General features: G+C 41.1%; 1 protein-coding gene across 2 annotated transcripts in view; it reads left to right on the plus strand.

The window, feature by feature from the left end:
* Positions 1-26,878, plus strand: part of VPS13D (vacuolar protein sorting 13 homolog D (S. cerevisiae)) — a 93,561-nt gene that overhangs the window by 46,774 nt on the left and 19,909 nt on the right. For both annotated transcript variants that reach the window (XM_010133630.1, XM_010133637.1), the window contains 14 exons: positions 552-787; positions 944-1,052; positions 1,529-1,689; positions 2,043-2,151; positions 2,588-2,767; positions 3,007-3,123; positions 3,466-3,615; positions 4,567-4,716; positions 5,527-5,623; positions 7,314-7,462; positions 9,724-9,858; positions 10,199-10,366; positions 23,470-23,602; positions 24,880-25,075. In XM_010133630.1, the coding sequence (XP_010131932.1) occupies positions 552-787; positions 944-1,052; positions 1,529-1,689; positions 2,043-2,151; positions 2,588-2,767; positions 3,007-3,123; positions 3,466-3,615; positions 4,567-4,716; positions 5,527-5,623; positions 7,314-7,462; positions 9,724-9,858; positions 10,199-10,366; positions 23,470-23,602; positions 24,880-25,075 (2,090 nt within the window). The remainder of the gene's footprint in view (positions 1-551; positions 788-943; positions 1,053-1,528; positions 1,690-2,042; positions 2,152-2,587; positions 2,768-3,006; positions 3,124-3,465; positions 3,616-4,566; positions 4,717-5,526; positions 5,624-7,313; positions 7,463-9,723; positions 9,859-10,198; positions 10,367-23,469; positions 23,603-24,879; positions 25,076-26,878) is intronic.

The raw sequence follows: 26,878 nt of genomic DNA on the forward strand, positions 1-26,878 counted from the left end.
TTACTGAAGAGGTGATTGTGCTAGGGTGATAGTTCTGTGTTATTTTCAGCACTTGAAAAACCTGTAAAAAGATTTGGAGTTACTGCTGTCACTTCCTTTGTCTCTGTCTTTTGGACTTCCATGTCAGTGATTATAAAAATCAGAGAATTGACTTTGCATATTTTACGGTAATTTACTGACTGCCTTGTGATCAGAGCAGGAGGCAGAGCTCTTAATGGTTCTCGTTCTGGCTATTGGTACCAAATGCTTAACTAGGACTGGGCAGGTCTGCTAATTTTGATTAGAAGGTTTGAGATGCTGCTGTGAGACTAAAGACATTTTGAACCATGAATGACATAATAGCAAAGGTGACATTTCTCATCCCTTTGAGACTCTGTTTAATTGAGTCTTGGATGGAAGAAAATGCCTATGAAACCATTGGGGGGAAAAAAAAGAAATGAGCTGAGCGTGTTTCAGTGGCCAGCTCCTGAAAAATAAACAAATCATAGCAAAAAGTCTGTCTGATTAAGTTTTTCTGTGTGAAACTAAATCCTCTTTTGTAACTGTTACAGGTTCCAGTTGTTTTTAATCAGCATGGTGTGGTTGAGCCAAGACTGTACACTGAAGTGAAGCCCATGACCTCTCTGGATTACGCATGGGATGAACCTATTCTACCACCTTTTATCATGCTGACAGTTAAAGGGGCAGGCTCCTCAGAAATTGTCTGCAGCATGAATGACTTCCAAGATAGCAAGCAGCTTTACTATGAGAACTTCATTTATATTGCCGCTACATACACTTTCTCAGGGTAAATCTTTATATGTTTTGAATGTTCATGGTGTTCTTTAGGTTTTAGGTTAATATTCTCGTAATGGTTCTTCCTGGATTGGATTTTGGTACACATCTAACTCAGTCTACAGAAGAAACAGCTACTGTGAATAACCACGTTTTCTTGGTGTGCTAGTCTACAGGAGCCCAGTGTAAGACCAGTTGCTTCAAATAAAGATGCTGCAAATGCAGAGCTTGTCCTTGATGTTTCTCCAAAGACTCAGCGAGTAATACTGAAAAAGAAGGTACCAAGACATATTTGCTTTTATTAAAATGCTGTTGCTATGTGCTGGGAGAAAGTAAAAACAGAAGCATTTTCATGGTAACTTTTAAAGAGAGGAGAGAGGCTGTTGAAAGCAACAGGTTACTGCAGTTCAGGTTGTTTGAATCATGTTGGTGCTTCTGTATAAGACTTCCTGGGGGGTAAAGGTGACAGACGAGGGAGTTGGAATAAAAGCAGTGAGGAACATTGTAAATGTCTTAGTCTAAGACAAGCAAGTGTGGTAATTGTATGTTGGAAGTTACAAGGTAGGACCATGCTTCCTTTCTGGTTACATTGTAAGCTAGAACTGCTATTTCTGGAGCTCTTAAGAAATAGAAACCATATTTAAATATTGGTGAGATTAAACATGTCTTATAAATACAGCTCTGCATTGAATTAGACTTTTTTCATACAAACTAGTTCCATGTTAATTTGAACGTTGGGATTTTTATGCAACAGGAGCCAGGAAAACGGTCCCAGCTTTGGAGAATGACAGGCACAGGAATGCTTTGCCATGAAGGTTCTTCAGTTCCTCATAACCCACACAAACCATCTCCTCGGTCCGTGGACTCTTGCATGATTTTAGATATTGCAGGCCTGGCAGCTGTCACAGATAACAGGTACTGCGAATACAGTTTCTCAGGAAGCTGCTGTAGATTCTAATCATGTCTTTGATAAAATACTTAACAGAATATTCTCTGAATAAAGAAAGACATTATTCTGAAGGCATGTGGAAGAGCCTAGATTTTACCTGTTTTCATGAATAGACCTTATGATCACTTTTGTGACTTGGATATATTTTTAAAAGCATGGCTAATGTATTTTCAAGCAGCAGATTGTTAAAAGTGCACTTCAGAATTGAGTTTAGGAAAATGAGCTTGGACAAATTTGGAGTGTTTGCCATTTGACACATCTCCAGAGTAAAACTGAGAGGCTGGACTCCGGAGTATTGGGTGGCATGCTTTCGTTGCAGGTACGAGCCCCTGATGCTGAGAAAGCCTGATCGACGGCGCAGTACTACCCAGACGTGGAGTTTTCGTGATGGAAAGTTGACCTGTGGTATTCATGGACTTGTGGTCCAGGTCAGCATTGGTTATTGAACTTGGTTTGACTGTGGCTGGTAGAGATGACGGAGTCATTTGGGCTTAGTATGGAAGTGAAGTAAAACCTCTGAGGCCAAGGTTCAGAATATAGAGGAAACCGGACTTACACAAACAGCTTCTGTGGTTGAAATGCCCATCTCTGTGTCGTTACGAATTTCAAATAATTAAACATCTTGCACCATTAATTTGAAAGTAAATAATTAGAAAATTAATACTACTACTACATCATTGTTGAAAATGAACAGTATCATGAAAAATAGAGCCTTGATATTCTCGGACATACCAAAGGTGAAAATGCTGCCAATAATCAGTGATACCAACAGACACAAAGTCGAGGTCTGTGTACAACCAGCACTTCTCAGAATCATGGTTCTATTTAATTATTCTTTTTTTTCCTCTTACTTTTTTTCTCCAGGCAAAGAGAGGAATAGCAGGTCTTCACGATGGAGCAGAAGTTGTTCTTGGTCCTGATACTTCACTTGAACTTTTGGGGCCAGTTCCACCTGAACAGCAGTTCATAAACCAAAAGATGAGGCCTGGGTCAGGAGTACTAGCTGTTAGAGTCATCCCGGATGGACCAACTAGAGTTCTACAGGTGAAAGTCCTTTGTTAATGAGAATCTAGTTCATTATTTCCTTGTACTTGAAATGTCTTTTTCTGTATTGCATCTCTAAATTCTTAGAAAAAGTTACTTTATAATGACATGAGGGGGGAGAGGAATATCGTAAACCAGAAATAATTACAACAGAAGTTTTCACTGTACTTTATTAAAAAGATAATTTTATAAGGTAGGATAAGGAAAGCGATCATTGTCGTACTTTATTTCTTTATCAGATAACGGATTTTAGCCAACGTAGAAACGATCGTTTATCCAGTGAAGGAGATGAACTTCCAGTTATGGAACAAGATCTACGCAAATTGAAAAATCCAGATACAGAGCAGGAATTAGAAGTAAGATATTACGAGTAGTATCTGTCTCTTATTTATCGTTTTCCTTTCTGGGTTTTAGAGGGCGGCTTGATGGGGTTGGTCATTAACTTTTCCCTATGTGACCTCTTGTTATGAACTTTCAGATTTTCCTGCTAAAGCTCCTTGTTCTTAGAAGTCGGGTTTATATGTTTTAATACCTCTTTACTGGAAGACTAATTGTCAGTGAACTGTTCAGCCTTCTTGGAGATGAGTCTAAATTAACTTCTTTGCAGAAGTATGTACTCAGTATCACAGGTTTTTCAGTGTTGGTTTGTAAGCAGTTGGGCTTTTTTTTTCCCCTCTCTTCAAATGTCCATTTCTCAGGTGCTAGTGAAACTGGAAGGTGGAATAGGGCTGTCTTTGGTCAACAAAGTTCCTGAAGAGCTCATATTTGCAAGCCTCACGAGAATTAATGTCCACTACACACAGCTGTCGACAAGTCAGGTGCTAGAGCTCAGTGTGCAAGACATACAGGTATTTGCCATTTTGAAAAGAATTTATTTGTTCATGGGTCTTCTGTGGTTGTCGTCGTAGCTTTGAAAAGTGTTGAGCTGTTACTGAGATTTCAATTCCTAAGTATTGTAGAACTTTTGGTTTGGATGGGTGTTCCCTTCTTTCATTGCTCTCCACTTACTGATAGTTGAGAACAATGATATGTTGTGTTTCGTGCCATTGATTTCTATGAGGTAAGTTAGACTTTTACTGTAAACAGGTCAGATGGAGATTTTTCTCCCTTCCTGGTTCTTGGCTCTTTGTCATTAACACAATGAAAAAGCAGTGATTGAAAGCAGGAGTCCTAATGCTGGTCGTACCGTAGTATAAATCAAATAGAATCATAGAGAAATAAGACCAATATAAACCTCTGACATTTTTTTCCAACTAGATTTTGGTTTTGACTTTGCGGAGTTACCTTAGCCTTTGTTTTCAGTTCAGTCTTTGAATTTCAGAATTCGCAAGTTAAACTGGAGACTATAAAAACTGGTTTTACTCTACTAAAAACTTCCTCTACATTACAAGAATTCTGTTCCCAATAGGTGAGATCCCCTTGGAAGGGGAATTGTGTGCACTGATGTAGATTATGTAAGATAAATAGATACTTACATGCATCACTCAAACTGAAGGGCAGAAGTAGCTTAACTCTGCTGTGTTTTTTGAAAAAAGAAAAAAAAATTACTAAGAACAAAGCAGGTTTTGTTATAGGTGGTGTTTGTTTGTGGCTGTCACCTTTGTTTTTTAATGGAGGACACTTCTGAACATTTGATTTGTATGATCTCAGTGACGATCGATAACCAAGTGTATTCAGTATCTGTCTGGCTCAGGGACCATGTATTTCTGAAAGCTTTTAAGTCCTTACTTAAAGAGGAACAATTCTACTGTTTATTGTCGCCTGATCAGGTTTTGTTGTCTGTCTTGTCCGTGCCGTAGGTGGACAACCAGCTTATTGGCACCACGCAGCCTTTTATGCTCTTTCTGACACCTAAGATGAGTGAGAACGAACCTGTGGAGACTGGTCCTGCTGTGCAAGTAAATGCAATGAAATTTCCCAGCAAAAATGCACTGACTGATATCTACAAGGTAAACCTCAATCTTTTGGTTGTGCCATGCCAGTATTACTCTGTTTAAACGACCTTTTCTGTTCCTAATTTTTACTAGTAATCTGAACCGATAATTTGTGAAATATACTTTGCTGTATTAATACTGAGGCTTAAAGGATGGTGTATCCACCTTCTCATGTTGATAGTGTTTCAAGCTATGGTACGGTGATGAACAGGGTAATAAATATGTTTAAAAATAATGCAAATTAGGCCAGACCCCTCTTTGTTCATGTCTGTGACCTTACTTTTCAAGCCAGTTACTCTCCCTTCGAACTGATAGGTGCTGTTGTGGCACAGTGAACAAGAATGTCAAGGATATTTTCACAAGTTGTACACAAGGTTATTACTGCTCTGTGATAAGCTGTTATCTTGCAGCATAAACCCTGTTCTGTGTACTGCAGCTGTCTGGAAATCTGTCCACCAGCCGTGGTATGCATTGCGAGGGCAAAGCTGAGCTGCTTATCGAGACCTATTTTCTTGCTTGGAATCTTCACCCACGTATTTTGATGCTATTTTAAAAAACAGCCTGATTTCAGTGTTGGAAAACACTTAGGCATTAGATTCTGAAGTGTTAGTATTGGGTAATAAAGCAAGATACCTTCTAAAAAGTTGAAACAATCATCATTAGTTGTAGATATCTTTTAAGACATTTTGAAGGTGGGAATCTTAATACAAATCCATTCCAGTGAAAATATTCCATTGAGGCAGAACACATTGTCCTATTTAATGGCTTACGTGGATTGTATTTCGAGTGTTAATATTGTAAACTGAGGCTTGTTTATCTTCATAGCATCTGATGATCACTGCTCGAAAGTTCACAGTTCAAATTGAGGAGAAACTACTTCTGAAACTATTGAGTTTCTTTGGCTATGATCAGGCTGAATCAGGTACGGTATAAAATTACAAAGGTCAGTTTTACAGTGTACAAATGTATTATGATCTTTGCATATAAAATGAGTTCAAACCGCCTAGCAAGCTCCTGGCTGCTTGGAAACCACCACTGCTGAACAGAAAAGCGGTGTCTTACTGGGCCCATAAGGTGTTCGTGTATCCTGTGCTTGTTCCAGTAGTCAGATAACGACCCATGTAACATGCTCTTCTCCAGTGACTGATCTGAGCCTCTGTGGGAAGGAGTTTTTCGTCTTAAGTTCCTATATCTGGATTCATCTAGTTTGGGATAAAAGAAATTGTGTTACTAATTTAGCAAACCACTTTGTCTATTGATGTTTGTTTATTTGAACCCAAGGCTAGAAATGGGATCTCTGTTCGTGTGTTCCTTGGGCAGTTCATCATGCTTAACTGGAAGAAGATTTTGGCTGTCTGAACTTTTTGTTGTGGCATCCATACCCCTGGCTTTAATTGCAATAGACGTTTTCTTCCATTGAGTGAGGAAAGACAGAACTCTTGCATCCTCTAATCTCACAGATGCTGTTCTAATCCTTCTATTGTAGGGTTTATCTGTACTTTGGAAACTTTCTGAAGTGTCTGCTTTGCAGTGGCAGTTGAAAAAGTCACTTTGATTAAGCAGTAGGGTGTGTAGGGTTATATAAAATGAAATGGCAATTTCAGGAAAAACCCTATTTTTGGCATGATTCCAAGTGGGGGCAAGCCTCAAATGATGCTCAAGAGTTCTGTGTCTTGCTAATCCACAGGAATCTTTTGAATTGTCTCTGAAAAAATACGAATATTACCTTTCCCAGTTTCATGGAAGACTTAAAGATTTAGGTTTGTAATGATGAGGAAGAAATAAAGATTTTGAGGTTTGCTTTTATGCTGTTTAGTAAATCTGTCCTTTGTTTTGGTTTACCCTGATGCTTTTGCTGGTTTTTCCTTAACTACTGTACGCTCTTTGTAGTTTATCCATCAGTGCTGATGATGCCATTCAAGATTCAGACAAAAATTGTTTTGTCATTTCCATTCAACGTGTTTAATTGTTCAACCTGAGTTCGTAAGACTTTGTCATCTTTTGTCTCTTCCTCTGCCTTCCCACACCACCAGGATGCTTTTAGGAAGTTATTAGTGTCACGCAAATTTGGCTCACCCTGTACATACATCAATTTGTTGAATGTCTTCCCTGCAGACATTTTTCCCATTGTATAGTGAAAATTGAAGATACTGTCACCTTTGCTTATTTGTACGTTACACTGATAGTTGAGCATATAAGGAAGCACAGAGAAAATAGAGAGAGGAAAACATACTGTTGTAAGACCATGACTACCCAGTAGGAAGCATTGCATAGCTGTGTTCGTATCTCCTGGTTTTTCTGTGCTGACAAAGATAAATTAGAGGGAAGATTAAAAGCTCAAGTAACTTAAACTATGTGCTTGGATGACTTTTTTATCTAGCTACAGATGCATTCAGGTTTTAGAGATGCAGGCAGATCTGAAAAAAATCTCTGGAGTCTCAAAGGTCAGCTGTATGTCACAAGGCATGAGTAATTGCGCTGGCTACGCTAGAAGTCACACATAATTTTTAGTTGTGCAGAGAAACTATTAACTCTTAGCAGAGTGTGCATTCATAACCCCATATTTATGTATATGTAATCTATCCTGATTCCTGTGTTTTGTCTGCATGCAGAGGTTGAAAAGTATGATGAAAACCTCCATGAAAAGGTTGTTGAACAAGGTGGAGGACAAAAGCGATACTACTTTGAAAATCTGAAAATCAGCGTGCCTCAAATAAAGTTGAGTGTCTTCACGTCCAACAAGCTACCCTTGGATCTCAAGGTACGCCACTGCATTCGGAGTGTGCTTCCAAGTGAAGAGATTCTGCTGTAGGAGAGGAAGAGAACAGCTTTAACTTACTACTGCTAATTTCCGTTTACTCTTCCATTATTGAAGTTGCAGATAATAGAGGTTCCGATAACTTCTATTATTTAATTTCATAGTTTCCAGCCTCTTCTCTAATATTATTTCATTTTTGTAATTCAAGTGGAAGCACAGCCAACACCCTTGACATTCACATAATAACTCTCCACTTTACGAAGGATCTCAATGGAAGTGTAGGAAGCTTAAAGGGAACGACTGTCATATGGGAGGGCTGAGGTGAGGGTGAAGAAAGATAAGTTATTCGATTTAGGGAGCCAGAAATACAGGACAACTCTGCCTGTTTCAATCAAAAAACTGTTGTCTCATTGGAATTGGAGGGTTTGCTTGAGCACTGAGCAATTTGGTTCAATAGTTACGTGGATTCAGAGTGCGTATGGACTTACGGGTGGAAAGTCTGGTCCCTTTCATGTGGTAATAAAGGTTCTGGCACAGTCACTCAAGTGAGCCAGGGATCCCAGGTTGTAGCATGAAGATAATCTCCTTCAGTGTTCCCAAACGGTGTGTTGGGGCCTTCCTGGACTTAATAGGGTGGCAACATCAGCAATATTTTGGTTCCCTCTGAGCTGCTACAAATACTTTCCTCCAAGGTGGGGGAGTTGAAACAAAACCAACCCACAAACCATAAAAAACCCTTCCCACTGCAGAGGGACTGAACTGCTGCCTACTCAAAAACCTGTGTGTTCAAAACCAAAATTGAGGCACTGGCCAGGCTTTTTGTGTGTCCTTGATGTTATGGACATTAAGATGCACAAGCTTCAGACATTTTGTGGAAAGTGTGTATATCATGGAGTCCTACCACGAAGACCCAGAATATCCTCCGTCACAGATCTACACAGTCCTGCATTCTTGTGTTGCTGCTACCAAATCCTTGTGCGAAGGAGAACGCTGCAGTAGTGAGCTGTAATACACCGTGCTGTTCCACATCAGCAGCGTCTGGAATGTGTTTGCACTTCAGCTTCACACAAAGAAGCTTATCGTCCGATTATTTCCAGTTTAGAGCGACAAAACGGTGGTGGTGGCGAGAACCAGTAACGTGCGTGGTTCTATTCAGATTTCTTACCGCCTTTGGTATATGATTGCATGTGGATACATCTTGGCAGCTGCTGGCATTGTTCCCGAGAGAAAACTTGGTGTATACATTTTTCTCCCCCTAATGCTAACAGTCCCTGGCTGCGGTCTGTGTATTACCTTTCACAGAAAGGGTTCCATTCAGTGCTGTAGCACAGGAGGGTTCAGGGTAGGGAGGAGAGAAGAATCACAGTAGAGTCTTTGTAGAAGTTTTTTTACCTACCTCTCGTGTTTCTGGCTTAGACGTTGCTGTCTGGTAATTTGGTGTAGACAGATTATTTTTATTAGGTACCAGTATTAACAAAGTTGCCTTATATAATATCTAATAGTTAAACAGGAAATTACTTCCTACCTAAGTGAATAATGAGGACTACTCCAGTCAGTCATCCAGTTCTTGAAAAAATAAATAAGGCCTTTCTTACTGGCACCCTTAGCTCCGACCTGTCACTTAGCGTAGCTGCCTGCAGATGGCAGAGATCCTCACTGTTCTCGCTGCTGAGAGGGACACCACGGCAGTGGCAGTTTTCTGCTGTCGGTGACTCTGCAGATGCCAGTATCAAGACCTGAAATAGAAGGGATCTCTTTCTTTCTTAAAAGATTAGTTTTCTTGTTATTTTTTCCAAAATTATTTTAGTTGTGTCTGTGTATGTAGAGGTATAGCTTGTCCATCTTAAATATGGTTTTTTATGTATAGATTGTACAGGTTAAAGATGGCCCATGGGCTAATTACTGTCTTGTGTTCTTCTTGAAAATGATTGGAAAAGCTAGTACGAAGAAATTCAATACACCACATAATGTTAAGAAATGAGCCTCAGGCTTGCAGGAAATTATTCCAACTCACCCTAACACTGAATCCATTCATAGAACTTCAGCAGGGTAGAAAATAGCCGGTTTAGTCTTGACTACATTTCAAGTAAAAAGTTTATGGAGTGATTGCTCTCTGTATCAAAGAGCCTGCCTGGCAGTGGTAAACTACTCTAGCAGCTTCAGGTGATTTTGGTGTGTTACCTATTTAAAGCTGAATTCACTTGGGTGCTGTGAATGAGGGGTAGAGAGAAAAATTAAAGTAGCGTTATCTTTTATTTAATTAGGCATTGAAAAGCACACTGGGATTTCCTCTGATCCGATTTGAAGATGCTGTGATTAATCTGGATCCTTTCACCAGGGTCCATCCATACGAAACTCAGGAGTTTATCATTAATGACATTCTGAAACACTTCCAAGAGGTAAGTGTCACACAGATTTATCGTGGCAAAGGCTGAATCTCTCTCAGTCGCTAGTTCTGTACTGAGGAACTCCTTGACTCTCTGTTTAAGTGAGAGTGCTGTCCGTCGTCTTAGGTGTATGGAGAAATAGCATCACATGCTTCTAAGAATTCGCTGCACTTTGAGATGAAATTATGCGATCGTACTGGTATTTGTGTGTTCATTTCTTCAGTAAAACTGTCTGGTTTTGTACACGCTTTTGTTGTGGCTAGGACTTTTTTTTTTTTTTTTTGATTAATCAACCTTGCTGCTGTTAGCATGATCCATAAGCGATATTTCCTTCTTCCTGTTGATTTTTCAGGAGCTACTTAGTCAGGCAGCGAGGATTCTCGGTTCTGTGGATTTCCTTGGCAACCCTATGGGTCTACTGAGTGATGTTTCAGAAGGTGTTACTGGACTTCTAAAATACGGCAATGTTGGTGGTCTCATAAGAAACGTCACACATGGAGTATCAAACTCGGCTGCGAAGGTAATAATTAATACTTATTATATTAAAGTTTGCTAAAACAATAGGCAAAAACAAGTCAAATAGAAATATTGACCATCTTTTAAATGCTTTATGTCTTTTTCATTTCATAAAAACTGTTTGAAGCGTAGAATTTTTTTTTCCTAATGCTTTATGTCCACATTCCCTGCAGGAGTCAATGAAACCACTCAAGGCCTTATTATCGATGTATACACTCTGCAGATGGAATGCACTAGTTAACCAGAGTGAGAACTAAAATGTTGCTCCAGTGTGGTGTCATCTCTTGTGTGCAAATGGACAGTTACCGTATATAGAATATATAAAGAGAGAGCATTACAGGAATTTGAAGTATTTAAGGGTTTATTTAGTATAACAGGAGTTGCTAACTTTCATTTTTTGAAAGTGATTAAGTGAGTATCTATTATTATGCTGATTCTTCAGTTATGTTTTTTCTATGCCACTTAGCAACAAACTAAGGAACTCCTAGATTGCTACGCGTTTAGTTTAGTTCCAGAGTCTCTGCATGGTGACATTCTTTTGTTCTTCTGATAACAATTGAGAGAATGCAATTATATAAGATAGTTATTTTCACTGATAACACTTCAGTGTCTGAGAGAGGTGTGATCTGAGACGGCAGCCCAAAATAGGAAGTGGTTTTGATCATGGTCAATACTGTGCTTGATACTGAACAACTGCGCAGTGTCAGGTACTCTTGAAATACTGTTCACTACGCGCATGGTCAGCATGTACTGTAAAGGAACTCCATGACCATGGGCAGAATTGGAATAATGCTTTCTTCAGTAAGGATGTGTTGTTAAAACTTGGTTTTGTGAAAATTCTTTACTTCCTATTTTATTTTCCAAACTGGTGGGTTTGTACCTATATATTGTCATGGTTCAGGCTTTCACAACCTATTCCTCTTATTTGTATACAAAGGAATGTACTTGTTTGCCCACGTTAGTAGGAAAAGGTAATTCAAAAGATGAGAAAGGTGAGATGCAGAGTTCGCATAATCACAGATAGATCAAGACTGGCATTATCAAACCCAGTTAAACTGCTGTAGAGGTCCTCGGTCTATCACCAAGCGCATAGCTGCGAGCATATCTAACCTGGAGAGTTGACCTGTGGGGAAAGGTGACATACACCTTTTCTACCATCATTACCTTGTTGCCAGCATTAGCCCTTTTTGGACAATTTCAAGAAGTTCAAACAAAATATCATGTTGTTGATATTCCTGCCTTAATCGCGTACGAGGTGATTCTGTGATTATCAGCACTGCAGATAGAAGCTTAGCTGAGCACTCCGGGAGAGCCCTACTGAGCTTCTGTAAGGCAGGATACATCTGTGCAAATGAGTGTTTCTGTCCATACGGTCTACTGGTGGTTCTAGTCTCTTGTGACCCATCCACTCCACCCAAGAGAGTATGTTTCTTTAGAGTTTCCTTTCTATAAAGTGTTGTTTCCTCATTGCAGTCACATCTGCAGCAATAGTCTCATAAATCTTTCTTTAAAAGGCACGAGCCTTCCTATGTTTCCCACAAGGGCAAGGTCATTCTTTGAACTTTGGAGTCATTTGTAACCAAGGGTTTTGTGAAGGAAGATTTTCAAAGGCAGCAGGGCAGTTGGATGCTGAACTCCCTTCAAAATCCAACAGGAGCCAAGTGCCTGCTTCCCATTTATACCTTTGAAAATCACCCCAGGTACTATTGATCTGGCTTCCCAGGTATTTTTTTCTTTCTCCTCGATAGATCTGAAGTGGCTGTGATGCAAGTCTTACACGGTTCCCTTGCAAAAACTTTTTGTGTGGATTATGTATTTGTCCTTTCAGAACAAGGAGAGAATGACATCCTTCAGGAAGGCGTAACAGTACGTTACGGAACTGTTTGATTAATCTTCCTTCCAAAGGATGGATCTTAATTCTGCTACATAGAAGATAAGAATAAAAAAAGGCTCAAATAATCAGGATGAATTCTTCCCCATATGTTGCACTGCTTTTAGGCATCTGAATCTGCTAGAAAACTGAGCCAGGAGTGTCCATATGATAAAAATTTTACATTTTAAGTACAATTTGTGATGTGTCATGTACATGGTACAGCGTAGAACTTTGTCCTCTACTCATATGCCTTATCATTGTGTCTAGAATATGTGAAGTTTTGGTAAAGAAAAAAAATGTGAGGGGAAAAGAAATTCCAGATATTCAAGAAAAACGTGACTGAAACAACAGATCATTTTCATCTTGCCGGGGGAGGTATTTTAAAGTATATTTTCACTGCATAAATTGTCACCGATTCAGCTGTGCCATAGGGGTCCTCATCTTTGCAGCTTACTCTGTGGGGCTGGTAACTAACGCAGCTAGAAGGAGATGAGCCCGCGTTCTGCGTGGAAACTGATGGCTGGGAAAAATACCCGGTCTGGTTGTTTTGAGTACCTGACTTTAAAAGTGTCTTGAATAAAATCTACCCTAGTTTTAAGATGAGTTAGCATTTCAGGTGTGAGTAGATGCATAAACAAACTCTAATACTACAACCATCACTTGAAAAGTTAACACCGTTTGCCCGAATTGAAAAGTGGGCTATTTGAGTTGTCTCTGGTTTTGTCATTTTATTGCTTTTCTATTTTATAGTTCTGTTGATTATCCCTGTAATGGCTTTTCCATGCATTGCAGAACACGCAGTGGGTAAGGCCTTCTTTCAAGTGGAGAGCTGCAGTGTATTTAAGTTGGCACAAAATCTTAGGTTAAATAAAGTTCACTGCAGACAGTTTTGTAGTTTTTATCCCTTGGAGACTCCAAGTTCTGTATTTTAGAAAGCTCTTTGATCCTAAATATAGACACCTGAGGGAATTTCATTCCCTCTGAGTGGAGACTTCTATAGTTGCCATATGCGTAGAAATGTCTCGCATTCTTGGCATCCACGCTTTTTTTATTTCCCCCGTTAGGTATGATAGTACTAAATCCTACATTATCCCTGTTTCAGAGGTGTTTCAGTTAGAAATGGATATTGAACACTGAATTAGCACCCGATCAAAAATGTTCTGTAGGTTGTGTTCTCCAAATGGAAGTTCAGCATGCTTGTATCTATTACTGGCAAATAGGTGTTGTGCTGACAGTGAAATTCCTGGTAGTAAAGGATTGAAAAGATTAATCAGCTTGTCAACGCTGTATTTAACTTGTCTTATTCTTCCGATGCTTACAGGGAATTCTGTTATCTTTTAGGAATTAGGAATCCATAGTAGCGTAGTTGTTATGACTCTGCAGCTAGGCTTAGTTTTTGGAGAGAGAGAGAGATGTTGGATGGAGATAATTGAGTCCCTCCCTTCCTCCCCCAAAAAGTCATCTAATTAACTTCTTGAAAGAGCTTAATTTTCATATTGAACTTTGAAGTTTTCAGTGAGAAATTTAATTAGACTTCTTAAGGAAGGGTAAACCATCGGCCACAGTTGCATTCCCTTGTCAGGTTTTTGTGGAAGCTTGCAGACTTCTACGAGGAGGCTTCCTTAGGTGTGGGAGCAGGCACCTGAGAACCAAAACGTACCTATAGAGGAGCTGCAACAAGTTGTACCATGGCTGAGGAAGAGGCTCAAGTGAACTTCTGCCCTGGATTTTTGTTCTGTGTATTTATTTTCATTCAGTTCAGAGTGATGGCAGAGGTGTTCAGGTGCTTAGCAGAGACAGGAAGAAAGGCAGGATGTTGGAAGCAGCTCAGAAAATTTTAAGACTAGTAAGAATACAGATGTAGTTCCAGGTGAGTGTTTGACATGGAGGCGTTTGTAGAAAAGGAGGCGGGAAGCAACAAGAAGGGAAATAGGAGTTTCAGCCCTTGGTGTGAAATAAATCAAAGCAGAATCTCAAGTGGTTGGCAGTGACAGAAACATAAAGATAACTGGATGGAAAATGAAGGGGAAGTAATAAAAGGATCATTTATAAACAAATCATGAACAAGTGTTTGACTGGTATGAATGTTAACTCTAACAAAACTGGCAATGAGCGAGATGAGAAGTGGATTGAGCAGAGCACAGAGGTAGGTACAATTTAAGCCAGAAACAGACAGAAATGTTTCTAAAGCAGTCAAAGCTGATGGCTCCCTTTGTTTGAAGTTTCTTGGTGTATGTAATGAACCAGCTCTGAATTTGGGATTTACCTCAGGAAAGCTGATGGCCATCCTTTACAAGGGTGGTCTAGGTATTGAAGCTGGGATTCAGCAGCAATTGCCATGAATAGTTTTTTTCTATTCCTCTAAGTGATTTATAGAGTTCAGGTCAGAGGTAGGTTTCCCCGTGTGTTCTTCAGTGTAATCTTAAGCTTTTTCTCCTTGCATCTTCCCCAGCCAGTATTGCGCAGGGGCTACTGCACCTTGCTCAGGTAGTGGACCCCGGAGGCACTGCAGATCTAACCTGCCCTTCATTTGAACACCAGCAGTTCGTGTGCAGGTTCAAGCGCTGAGCAGGGACCCATCTGCGGGAAAACGTGCAGGTTAGGAGATGGAAAGTAGTTGAAACTCCCAGGCAGAAATGTTCAATGCTGGGAGGAGGATTATAGATGAGGCCGTTTCGCTGTTGCCTCGCAGTTTTAAAAAACAACACGTTTAGTGGCAAATTAGTGGCAATCGAAAGCCATGGGAAGTGTTACTTTTTATGTGCAGAACATCTGGTGCCTGTATTCAGTATGGTTGAAAGAGGTTTTGGGATAAAGGAGCATCCTTGAGAAGTCTGAAGTATTATTTTGGTCTTCCTAGTTTTCATTTGTACCATGCAATAAAATGTGTGAGGCCAGTATCCTGGTTGAAAGTTTTCTGCACAATTCAGGTTAAATTCAGCCTTTTGTTTACAAAGCTGCTTATTCAAAGTGTTTATGAACATGATTTGACTACTGCATATTTTTATGTGGAGAAACGGGTGTGGAGGTAAGATCAGACAGAAGTGGTGATGTATTCTGTGGGAAGAATTGTTTTGATCTTCATGTCTTAAATGTGCACATTCAGAATCAAACTGACACATCGAGGGTAGCTTTGAATGAGCCTTTTCCAGGAGGAATAATTCAGTCAGTGATGAGACTCCTGCCACAGTGCAACAACTGCAAACTCTGAGGTGTGCTTAGTGGGTATATGGAAATGGTTGGAAAGCTTTCAGTGTTAACCTGCTCTAGAGCTTTATTCGAAAGGTTTTTATTAGCTGATTTCCTTGCAAAATAAAATGCGGTGTTCCCGGTCTGCCGACTTATTGGAGACACAAGTCAGAACAAGGAGAATTTAAAATGCGGTATGCATGCAAAATGTTGTCAAATGCAGACTGTGAAATTAGAAATAAACATTTATCATGGAGATGAAATGAAATTTGAGCTTAACTTGCAGGTTTTGGGTGGTTAGCATGTCATGAAAACAGACACATACATCCCGTACATCACCCTTAGCATCTGAAGGAGAAAAAGTGGGGTGTGAGTTTCAAATTCATAACTTCAGTCTTGACAAAAGGCTAACTGCACCTCCCTGCTGTATGCATCAAGTTACATAGTTGTGTAGGGTGTGTTAAATAGTACCGATTTAAACTGGAAATGCCTTGACTGTGCGTCCCTGAGGAGGGTAAACAGTATTGTTATGTCCATGGGAGATGGCCAAGGTACCTCCCCAAAGGGTAACAATAGGTGATTGGCATCACTTCAGCAGATCTGAATGCATCATCCCCCAAGGATTCGTTCGCTGTTTGCAGTGCGCCCACCATGGCAGACTGAATTAACGTGCCTGCACTGGGTTTCCTTCAAAAATCGGAGGGACCACAGAAAACCTGTGCGTTTTAAACAGGACGTTCTTTCAGATTGCAAGTGTGGTCCCAGGTGACCATGGCAGAAAATTAAACAGGCTGGAAAGAGACTCACTGCTGGGGTGGATTGCAGAGGAAATGCCCCATGAAAATAAAAATCACCAGAGCTGGTAAAGATGGTGTTAAAAAGCAAACTTAATGTGCTGCCCCATTGTTGTTAGGTGATAACTCAAGGAACTGCACTAGACCTCTTCAGACTTCTCAGGTTTTCAGAATATAGAGCGGTTTTTAAGGAGAGGGGTGGAGGAATAAACAGTAATTCCGTTCCCAAAAAATAAACAAACAAGACGACCTTAAGGCTTTGTAAGACTTAACGATGGGGGAGGGGAATTATCTGTTAAGAGTATTAGTTGTTTAATAAAGCGCAGTTGTCCTCCAGATGAACCCGCCAGTGACTCTGCAATTGGGGTCATTCCAAGTTCATGCTGTGGACTTTTGACTGCCTTCTGTGTCTGTGAAAACAGCCGGCAGTTCCTGCAGGGATCACTCATTCAACCCTGTAACACAAAACTATTGCCAACGGGCACCTGCTGGTGCCGCTTCCCAGGAGGTCCTTGAGGGAAGCTCCCCGGCTCCTGGGGCGCTGTGGAGATAAGCCAGCGGGGGCTCCCCGGGATACCCAGCTAATCGGGCAGCCGTACAGGCCGCGCATCGGGGGGCTGCGCGCATCGCCCGGCCAACATGCCGTTGTCAGGATGCATTAGGAAGCTTAGTTAACGATGGGATGTGAGCTAATTAAAGCTCTTTTACTTCGGGTATAGGACGTAAATAGGGGTGGAGAATGTGCACAGAATCTCCAGAAACGTATGTTTGCTCAGTGGGAAAAGTCATTGGCTGCTCTTGGTTGTCAGCAATTTAGAGAGGGTCAAAGTTTATGTCTCTGTTAAAATGAGAAGCTGATCATAGCATTTTGCTGATTTAGTATTTTCTAAATTGAGTGTGTTGGTTTTGTTCACGGTTCCATTACACATTTCCCTCTGCACAATCTGACTTGGCTATAATGCATTTTGGGCTCAGGCTGAACCAACCTTTCTGTTCAGGATTGTATTTAACAGCTGATCTGCGTGCGTATTTCTGTGTGTAAAGCACAGTGTAAATCTAACTGAATTCGCAAACTTTCCTGCTTAAATATCCGAGTGATTCTTAAGAGACTGACAGAAGCCATGGTAAAAGTGTTTTGAGGAACAGCTTCAGATATTTAGGCCTTTTAAATCTGACAAATAAGCACCAGGTATTTTTGCAGATACTTAAGCAGTTCATTTTTTAGTCCCAGTACAAAGCTCAGGTGACCATGATGATGGGAAAGGAGGAAGCTGCGTTGTCTGTCTGCTTACTGGTGTCCAGTTTGTAAAATGAAGTACATAGTGCTTCCACTCCATACAAGGCATGTATCGATTGGTAAAGAGGCTGCTCTGAAAGTTCTTTCTTGAAATGGTAACTGGCAGAAATGTATGAAATAAAGTCTTGAGACATTGCAGTAAAAGCAAGGAAACCTAGGCTGAGACAGGTTCAGCTGTCCCACTGCGCCTGGTCATCACATGTGTCTAAGAACACTGCCTCTTTTTCGCCTTTATGCTTTCAAAGAATAACGTCCTCAGGTGCTGAGGATGACTAACTGCTTTAAAACTTGTTTCTAACCACAAACCCTAGCAGCATGTGTCTGTGTCTCCTTAGCCTAGAACGTGGACACTGCAAAGATTTTTGCCCCCATATAGCGAAATAAACGCTTCATTTTGAAGTGCTGTATTTTACTGTCAGAAATCAGAGTAAAAATTGGCTTCTGCTAAAAGAGCTGTACCACGTTTTCGTGGTTAAAAAAAAAGACAGCTCATTAGAGGTTTTAAAAACTTGTAAAAATAATGTTCTGTGTAAAATAGTTTGCACTATAGAAGAATATATATTTTGGGGCAGAGGTCAGTATTTCCAGCTAACGGGTAGTGTTAGGTCTTTGTTAGGGTTTCACTGTTAGGCTCACAGTATGCACTGACTGGAGGTGTTCGTTCCTCTCGTGCCTGCTGTGATGGTAGTGGAAGGTAAATGTCAAAGTGGCAGAGGGGAAGAAAGCGATGTCCCAACCCCGTGTCCCTGCGTCAGGCTGTAAGAAGGATGTATTCACCAGAATGCACATTCAGAAATCTGATAACCACTGTTCGCTCATCACCTGTACAGCCTTTACTTCCTGTGATAAGCAGCTCTTCTTTTTCACGTGGATGCTTAATTATATTTAGGGGAGTTACTGCTAAAACTGCGAAATGACCCTTAACTATCGTGACTAGGGACTCTGGTGTGTTGGAAACCATACGTGGGAACTGCAGATGAGATAATTCACAGTGTGCATTAGACTTTCTAACTTAAATAATGGTAAATACTCTTTTGTACCTTCTGAAGTAACACTGCAGTTTGTGCTTTGGTCTCTGAGAACCAGCTTTTATTATGGGAGATAAAAGGCTGGACATCAGTGATGTGTGGTGGGCTGGGGCACGAGTCGAGTGGGGTTCCACAAAGACTTGCTTTTTAAATGAGCTCTGCAAAGCAGAATGCAAACTGAGGAAACCCTGTGAGTTCTAATTGAAACGTGGTTTCCTGTGAAGTTTGCACAGAAGTTATAACTGACCTATATTTAATTTCATCACTTTCTCCCTTAAAATTCTGTCTTGGAATGCTTTACTTTGCTCAGTCAATAATATTTGTAAATGTAGCGTTTGCCGATGGTAGAACTACAATGGAATGTTTGGACTGCAGTCATAATTGTGTATTTATCCTTTTGGGATGTCCTTAGAGAACCAGGCAGTGCCAAGAGCTTAAAAAGACTTTAGAAAATTACTTAAACCTTATTTCCATGCTGTGTGCTTCATGCATCTGCTTTGGAGGGAACATGCAGTACAAAGTCTAGAATTAGTTTTCATTTGCTTTGAATTCTTCTTGTGCCCCATAAGCCTTATTTTTTGGCATCAGCTTTGATTCACAAACAATGAATATGGGTGGTGTTGTTTTTCTTCTGTTGCTTGAAACAGCAAAGGATACAAAGTCAGGGGTAAACGTTTTTATGGCAAAAGTTCCTTAATTATTGGGCCTTCAAAAGGAGAAACACACACATGCCAAAAAAGCCCCAAACATGAGCAGATCGGTTTCCTGTACAGATACAATTTCAGCGGCTTCTGCCTGTTATGGTAGATAGTGAACAGTGATCGGTGACACTGTGTAAATGTGAAACAAGAAATGATGCATCATCTGTCTACTTGAGTCTGCAGAGGAGGCGACCGAGGCCAGTGTGCCCCAGGCCTAGGGAAGCATAATAACATTTTCAATAATCGTGAAGGGCTGAGAGTGGTTCACATGTTGTTCCAAAGACAGCGTTCACAGTAGCATAATGTTCTGGAATTTGGAGGAAAAGGTGAAAGTCATCGTGTTTCACCCTCCTCAGCTGGATCAGTTTATGTTAGATAGACCCCATGGGCTGAGGTTCATGAAGTGTAGTGGGTCCTGTTTTCTGCTTGCAGTAGATTACCATCACGTATGTAGCTTCACATCATGTATGAACCAGTGTGAGATGAAAACCAGGGATCAAGTGTCTTTAGAATCTAGGCCTGAAAAAGAAGGTCATCGTCTGCCCGTAGAAGGGAAGCGCAGGAAGTGCCATCTGCTTTGGGGACAGAGAAAGTCAAAGAGGGTCTCAACCTGTGAGTGGAAGTGGACGAATGCTCAGATAACTGGAGCTTTGTGGAGAGGTTCTCCTCCTTCTGCCCAGGCAGAATGGATAACGGAAGCATTAAACAGCGCATATTAATGGTAAGTTCACATAGTTTTTAGTACCTGAAATGACAGAGCTTTTAATTAGTAGTCTGGAAAACCCATACTTCACTTGGTTCGGAGATGCCACCTGACAATAAAACACCCACCTTCTTTCATACACATGCCGAGTGTGTAGACTGGCTCCATTCCATAACACTTTGGTGCCTGTTGGCTAGGAAGAGGGTAACCTATCGTAGCTGATCCTGATGTCTTGTCTTGCAGTTCTGTTTCAAGGAGAAGGATATCTGAAATGGGGAAAAAGGCAGAGATAAAAGACCAAGTTACTAATTTCTTTTTTCATGGGCACGTAGACAAGTAACTCATTATGAAAATGAGGATAGAGAAGCAGTGGGACTGGATTTAGTAGGTTCATGTTTGTTCCACAGACTGTTGTATTTAGTTCGTTGGCATTTACATAGGTTTTTGTGGGCTTTGAAGTTACCAGGTCACACCTTATTAACAAAAACTAAGGAAGACAAGGGGGGAATTGCACTTTTGGTGTCACCTTCGTTTATCTGGAGACTATTTTCTGCCTGACTGGGTTAACGGCTCGATCTGACCCATCACTGCTTTTCCACACATCTTAATATCTAATACTGCACTTCTCAAAGGAGGCATCGAAAAGCAGGACATTTGGGGGGAAAAAGGCAAGTCTGCTTTTGTGCTTTAACTTGTTCAAATCTCCCTTCAAAGTTTAAGCTGGACTTAAACTACTTAAATAACGATGCTTACTCAAGTTTCTGATCCTGAAGCCACTCTGAGTAACTTTTAATGCCACTATTATAATCTGCACAGGCTGGGTGTAAGGTGTTGTGCTGGTTGGTTAGTTAGGGTTACAACTCTGTTACACAATCCTGTTTGCTGAAATAGGCTTCAGAAACCATTTCAGGGAAAGTATTTCTGAGGTGCACAGAAAAGGATGACTGAAAATTTCCGATACCCAGCAGTTACTTCACTCATGTGGCGTTGCCTATACAGGGTAATATGAGCGGTGATGGAGGTCTTGTCCAGCTCGTGAATCGGGGTAATGCTGACGCTACAGCCTGGACCTTTATCGCAGTACGAGCCTGAACTGCACAGCAGGAAGTGGCGAGTTGCTCACTTGCCTGGCAGACCTTAACAGGACTTGCTAATGCCTGTGAAATGTCTCCATTGTTTTATCTTCACTGGCAATTTATTTCTAATGGGCAAACTCGATCACATTACGTTCTGTACCTCCGAGCAGGAAAGCGCTGCAAGGTGCCCAGCTGGAAGTCGCTCAGAAGGGACCTAATCACTGTGTTCACTGAGGTAACCTGTTGTTTTAGGTACAAATGGTGCAGATGGCTACAAAAGTTTGGCTTCAGTCTGTTAAATGAGGCCAGAAAACAAAGAGTACCTGGGGAGCGGTGAGGAGTAGCCATGTCAAAAAGCAATAGGACATGAAGTTCAGGTTTTGTCATTAATGTGCATTGAGTTCAGATGTTGTCACCTGCTTCAGGGCAAAATGGACACATTTCATGGCACATTTGGTACATTGGAACCCTTAAATTGTTCTGTTTGTGCTGTAATGTAGTGTTATTTTCTAGGTAACACAAACAAAAATGTCCATGTTTAACTTCGGTTTCACAGTTAATGGAGACTGTGACTTCTAAACTGTGTGCCTGTGATACTTTTTTTTTTTCTTCTCCTTACTATATGCTAAAACCAAGTTGTTACTGACTATTAGGTGTCAGATTCTGCTTCACAGAGGAAGGAAGATCTGAGGAAAGACTGGGTTATATTCTCTGGGAAAGCTGCTGTAGTGGAGCCGGCCAGTTTAGGCAGGGGAACAAAAAAGGTAAAGCTGTATGGAGAGCGTCCCAATTTTGATCAATATTAATGGGTTGGTTGTCTGATAATACACTAACGTAACTTTCAAAATGTGTTCTTGAAAAATCATTTTCAGGCCTTGACAGATTCCTTGATGAGGTTTGAATTTTGAAGGCCTAATGTGCCTTTTAATTTTTATAGCAACTACTCTAATCCTCTTAAAGCAAAGAATTTGTCCAGAAAAAACCACCCTCCTTAAACACAGTTCACAGATAGCGTCAGGTTGGTTTGTACTTCTAGGCTAATTTAAAAACAAATGCCATCTACACGAAGTTCACCAGGAGGTCAGAAGTAATTCAGTCACTGATCACTATGCTCTGTTTAGTGTCCATGCGATCCAGTCACAAGAAGGGTCATGGGATTTGATTTTTGTTCCTGTTGTTAAGGTCTACTTGTTTAGATAATTGGAGCCACTGGACTAGTTTGTCTTTGAGCTGGAAAGAAGTATCTAAAAACTAGGACACCATGTCATTTGTAGAAAAGAAACGCGGCCTTGGAAAAAATGACAGAAAAGGGAGTGGAGCTTGGTCAAGCACGTGAAGTAACTGTCTATTCTTTTTTAATCTTCAGAATTTCACACCACGTTTTAGGTGTCTGCTGGTGCACTCCTTAATCACAGAGGGGTTTTTAACATTTATTGAAAGGAGAAGACTGTCAGAATGCTGATGCTAGTTGAGGGAGGTAGAGAAGATGACCAGCTACACATAACCAGACCATAGTGTTTGGGGGTTAGCCCAGGAAAATGCCTCCTGGGAGTCCTCTCCTGTAATAACATCCTAAATATGAGGAAAGGTTTCAGGTTTTTTGTCTCCTGTTCTTGCCTCACTCCACCAAGCTTCTGTTTTATATCTGATTACATCAAACTACAGGTCAACAGGTCACAATAGATCATTTTTATTGGGTGCTTTTTCATTGACTCGTACTCAGCAATGGTCAGAGTTCTCAGAACAAACCCTGTCTGGACTTAGGTGTCCTCTTCTCTCTGTACGTATGTCTCAAGTCTTCCCCCGTACTGTTCAAGGTAAGCGTGAGGAGTAAAAATGCTCCATGCACACCTTCAGGGTTCCCCTTAGACTTGTGTTTTACAGTGTGTAGTCTCTGTGGATGCTTACTAACGCAGCCGTCTTTCCGTGCGTCACCCCAGGACCTGCGCTGAACGTGGCGTGGCTCCCCCACCAATGCTCTTCAAACAGCACTGTCTTACTGAAGAGAATCCAGTGAGCTCTTGCGCGTGGTTTAGTTTCACGACAGCCATATTTACCTTGAAGCTTTTCACATACCGTGGCAGAAGCCAAGCTTTGGTTCTAAATTACCTTCTTGTGAGTTTTTGAAAGGTTACGCTTGGGTCACTGGCCCTGCTTTTGGGACACCTTTCACAGACTTCGTTTGGTTTAGTTTGACCGCTGCAGTTGGGTGCCTTCTTGGTTTTTGCCTGCCCCCTCAGGGTATAAGTTGCCCCGGTGGGAAGTGCAGGTTAACGTGCTTCCGTGCTTTCTTTGTGGCAAAAAAGCTGGAGTGTCTGTGCAGGTGTAACAAAAGGAGTTGTATAAACGTGTATGTCACAGCGCGAATCAAGGAACTTGCTTCAGTAAATGTACCTAAGAGCAACACCTTTTGTTCTTTACTAACAGGGAAGTTGTTCTCTTGCAGTTTGCTGGGACCTTGTCGGATGGTTTGGGAAAGACGATGGATAACAGACATCAGACGGAACGAGAATACATTCGATACCACGCGGCGACTAGTGGAGAGCATCTTGTAGCTGGAATCCATGGACTTGCACATGGTATTCCTCAGCTGTACTTTTCACTCATGTCCCTCTTTAAAGTAACGGGCAGAATGTGTATTACTCTTGGGCGACTGAAGCCAAGGAAGCGGAGCCGTCGCAGGCTCTGTATTTGAATGTGATCGCTTGCAGCTCAGGGTGGTTTTTAAGTTGACAGAAACGACGTTTAAGAATAAGGTCTTTTCACGTGCAACTGTAAGTAAAAGCTTTAAAATGAAATTTCAAAGAAAGTTCACCCAAAGCTTCAGGTTTTTTGTAGAGGCATAAAATGCCCATGCAAACAGGCTTTTAGAGGGCCAGACATTAAAATAAAAATGCGTATGGCTGGATTGTTTGCTTTCAGTTCCAGAAACCTGAGTGTCCTCAGAGTCCGTAGATCAGTTTAAGTAACATTCCACCAGTTGGGTTATTTTGTGGCTTTGGTTTTTGGTGTTTTAAGTCTACTAAGAACTAGAGAAATTAGTTTGTGTAAAAGGCAGCGGACTGATCTTAATTTGGCCAGAACCGCCCATCAATTTAGTTCATGATTTATTTGTTGAAGAGAGTTAAATCAATACAGCCAAGTTTAACTCAAATATTTATATTTTGCATCATCTCCACTCAGATTGTTTAAATGTCATTGTTTTAGTGCAACTGTTGCAGCCTGTGTAAAGATAATCTGGCTGTCAGTAAAACAGCCATCGTGTCTGTGCTGGGCAAAAGTCTTGATGCCAGACCTGCGTCATAAAGAGGGTAAAGGCTGATATAAATCATGTCGGTAGAAATGCAGGAAACCTGAAATAGATCAGTCTTTGCTGAAAAGACCATTATAAAAGCAGTTCATCGTGTTACTATCCAGTAATTAAATAGTTTAAAAGTTTAAAATAATTCACTTTTTTCCAGTGGAGAAATGCTCTTTTCTGTCTCAAATTGTGTAAGCTTTATGTAATGGAATTTTGTCACACTCGGGAACAGATGAAGACTCTTAGTGTAAGTACAGCTGGAAAAAAAAACCAGTTTATAGATATGGAAAAAACAGACGTATTTAATAATTAGATCTTTTTCTGTGGGCTGTCCTGTCTGTGCATACGGGTGTGTAGAGTACCTATACAAATTTAAAGTTCCTGGCTAATGTAATCGGGTGGGGAAGAGTTTCTGTATTGCAGAACAGAACACGTACAGAACGTTTCTGTCCCCCTCGACAGTAAACGGTTTCGGCAGCCGGCATGGGCTGTCACGAGGCTCTGTGATTTTGAGAGGCGATGCTCCGGGCCAACTCCTCTTCTTGTCTTTGCCAGGTATCATTGGAGGATTGACAAGTGTCATAACTTCAACTGTTGAAGGTGTGAAGACTGAAGGAGGTGTCAGCGGTTTCATATCGGGCCTCGGGAAAGGGTTGGTTGGCACAGTAACCAAACCCGTGGCTGGAGCTCTGGATTTCGCGTCAGAAACTGCACAGGCAGTGAGGGACACTGCGACTCTAAGTGGCCCCAGGTCAGTAGCAGTTTATATTTCCGACCAATAATACCACAGAAATGTGTATTAATACCTCCTGCAATTTCTGATCTTGTTATCATTGCTTACCCAAAGAAACAGTAATTTGATCAAATTTACTACGAGTTATTGTCAGTGATGTAACCCATTTCATTCAGTTTGCTATTTCTTTAATAGATGGATTCGTTGATACTGTAACAAGTAAAATTTGCACAGAGAAGCTGCAACATAAAATAGGAATTACTGAGCTACAGCACTATGATGAAAACAAAAATTTGGAAACGCTGTACGTAATGAGAATGCTTTTGCAGAGCTGTAGTGGAAGAGGTCTCCCTCCTCTACGTCCACCTTCCATTTAGCTGGGTAGAAAAGCAGTTCTTGAGAGGCTTGACGTATTCTGGCATTGATCCAGTGTCATTATCTTCCCGTTTTCTTTTGGGACAGTAGTTCTCCGTTACACGAAGTGTTGATAGCTGCGCTCAGGTCCACACGCCTATAGCTGTGTGCCCGTACGTACGCGGGTGTTAAGTGTCAGCACACAGGGACGGACGCTTTGGCTTCCTTCCTGCCTGTGTTCAGGTCCTAGTGCAGTGGGTCTCCACAAAGTGGCAATGATTAAATAGAAGATGAATGTTCATTAGCACTGACTCTGAATGCGGGGAGCGGAAGGGCCGAGTTCTAAAAACCTGTCCTGAGAGATGATTCTTTTTACTCTTTGTGGCCAGGAGTTTACTTCGTGGGATTAGTACTACACCAGGAAGTCCTGTTGTATGTACATGAGATCCTGCGTGCTGAAGTGGTGAACAAAAATCCTAAGGAAAATTTATAGTCAGAAGGCCTAGAGGAAAATGTTTGCAAACTGCTGGGTTTTCTGGTTGTTTTGTCTTCCCATTTAGCTTTTCCATTTCCTGAGTTTTATTATGCTACACTTGGAATCCTGAACTGTCACACACCGTCAGTGTGACAGTGAGGAACAATAAGCTTGATGAAGTGTGAGTGAGGTGCAGGAGACTTTGAGGAATGAACCTCGGTGTACTCTGTTGCGGAGGTGGGCGTGCGTACACATGCGTGTCTTGTGTATTTGGCACTTGATTTGTAAAACCAAAAGTCAAAGATTACAGTTTGGCAATTACATACGCATGCACAAATTGCACGAGAACTCTAAGCACGCCCCTGAGAAAACACATCGACTGGTTTGCCTGTACATGTCTTATTCGTGTGCCTGTACAGACTGATTGACTGATTTCAAGGTGGGGAGAAACACACCCACTACGCTGTCACTTGTTTTACTAGTGGAGCTGTGTTTTTACTGTAGTTTCAAGATGTACATAAAGTTCATGTTTTGACATAGTTCTGTGAGGTACAGCCTATACACAGTCGTGATGGTGTTACCAAAAGCTGACAAACCAGACAGCAACTTGGAGAAGGCGGCTTCCAGCCAGCCAGCCTTAGCTCTAGCATGTGTTTGCCTGTGTGATGTATTTCCCTTTAACTTGGGAACTGTCAGTTAAGAGATGAACTTTTTGACGGATGAGCCGAACCCCATTTCTGCTTCCCCTAGATTCTGAAATACTATTGCCATACAGGAGTGCTCTGAAACGATTTTAGTGGCTGCACACACTCCGCAAAACGTTTCTGACCCAGCAACCTTCTATAAGGAGAAAAAAAAAAGAAAAAAACCTTTCTCAATTACTGCACTTCTCCAGTCTACAAAAACCCGATCAGAACTTCTTCTAGATAAACAAATGTACTTGCAAATGTGTAGACAGTGGGGGCGGGGGGGGGGGGAGAAAAACACAAAAA

This window comes from Buceros rhinoceros, unplaced genomic scaffold (assembly GCF_000710305.1).
Source record: "Buceros rhinoceros silvestris isolate BGI_N320 unplaced genomic scaffold, ASM71030v1 scaffold18370, whole genome shotgun sequence".
In the NCBI taxonomy this organism is placed as follows: Eukaryota; Metazoa; Chordata; class Aves; order Bucerotiformes; family Bucerotidae; genus Buceros; species Buceros rhinoceros.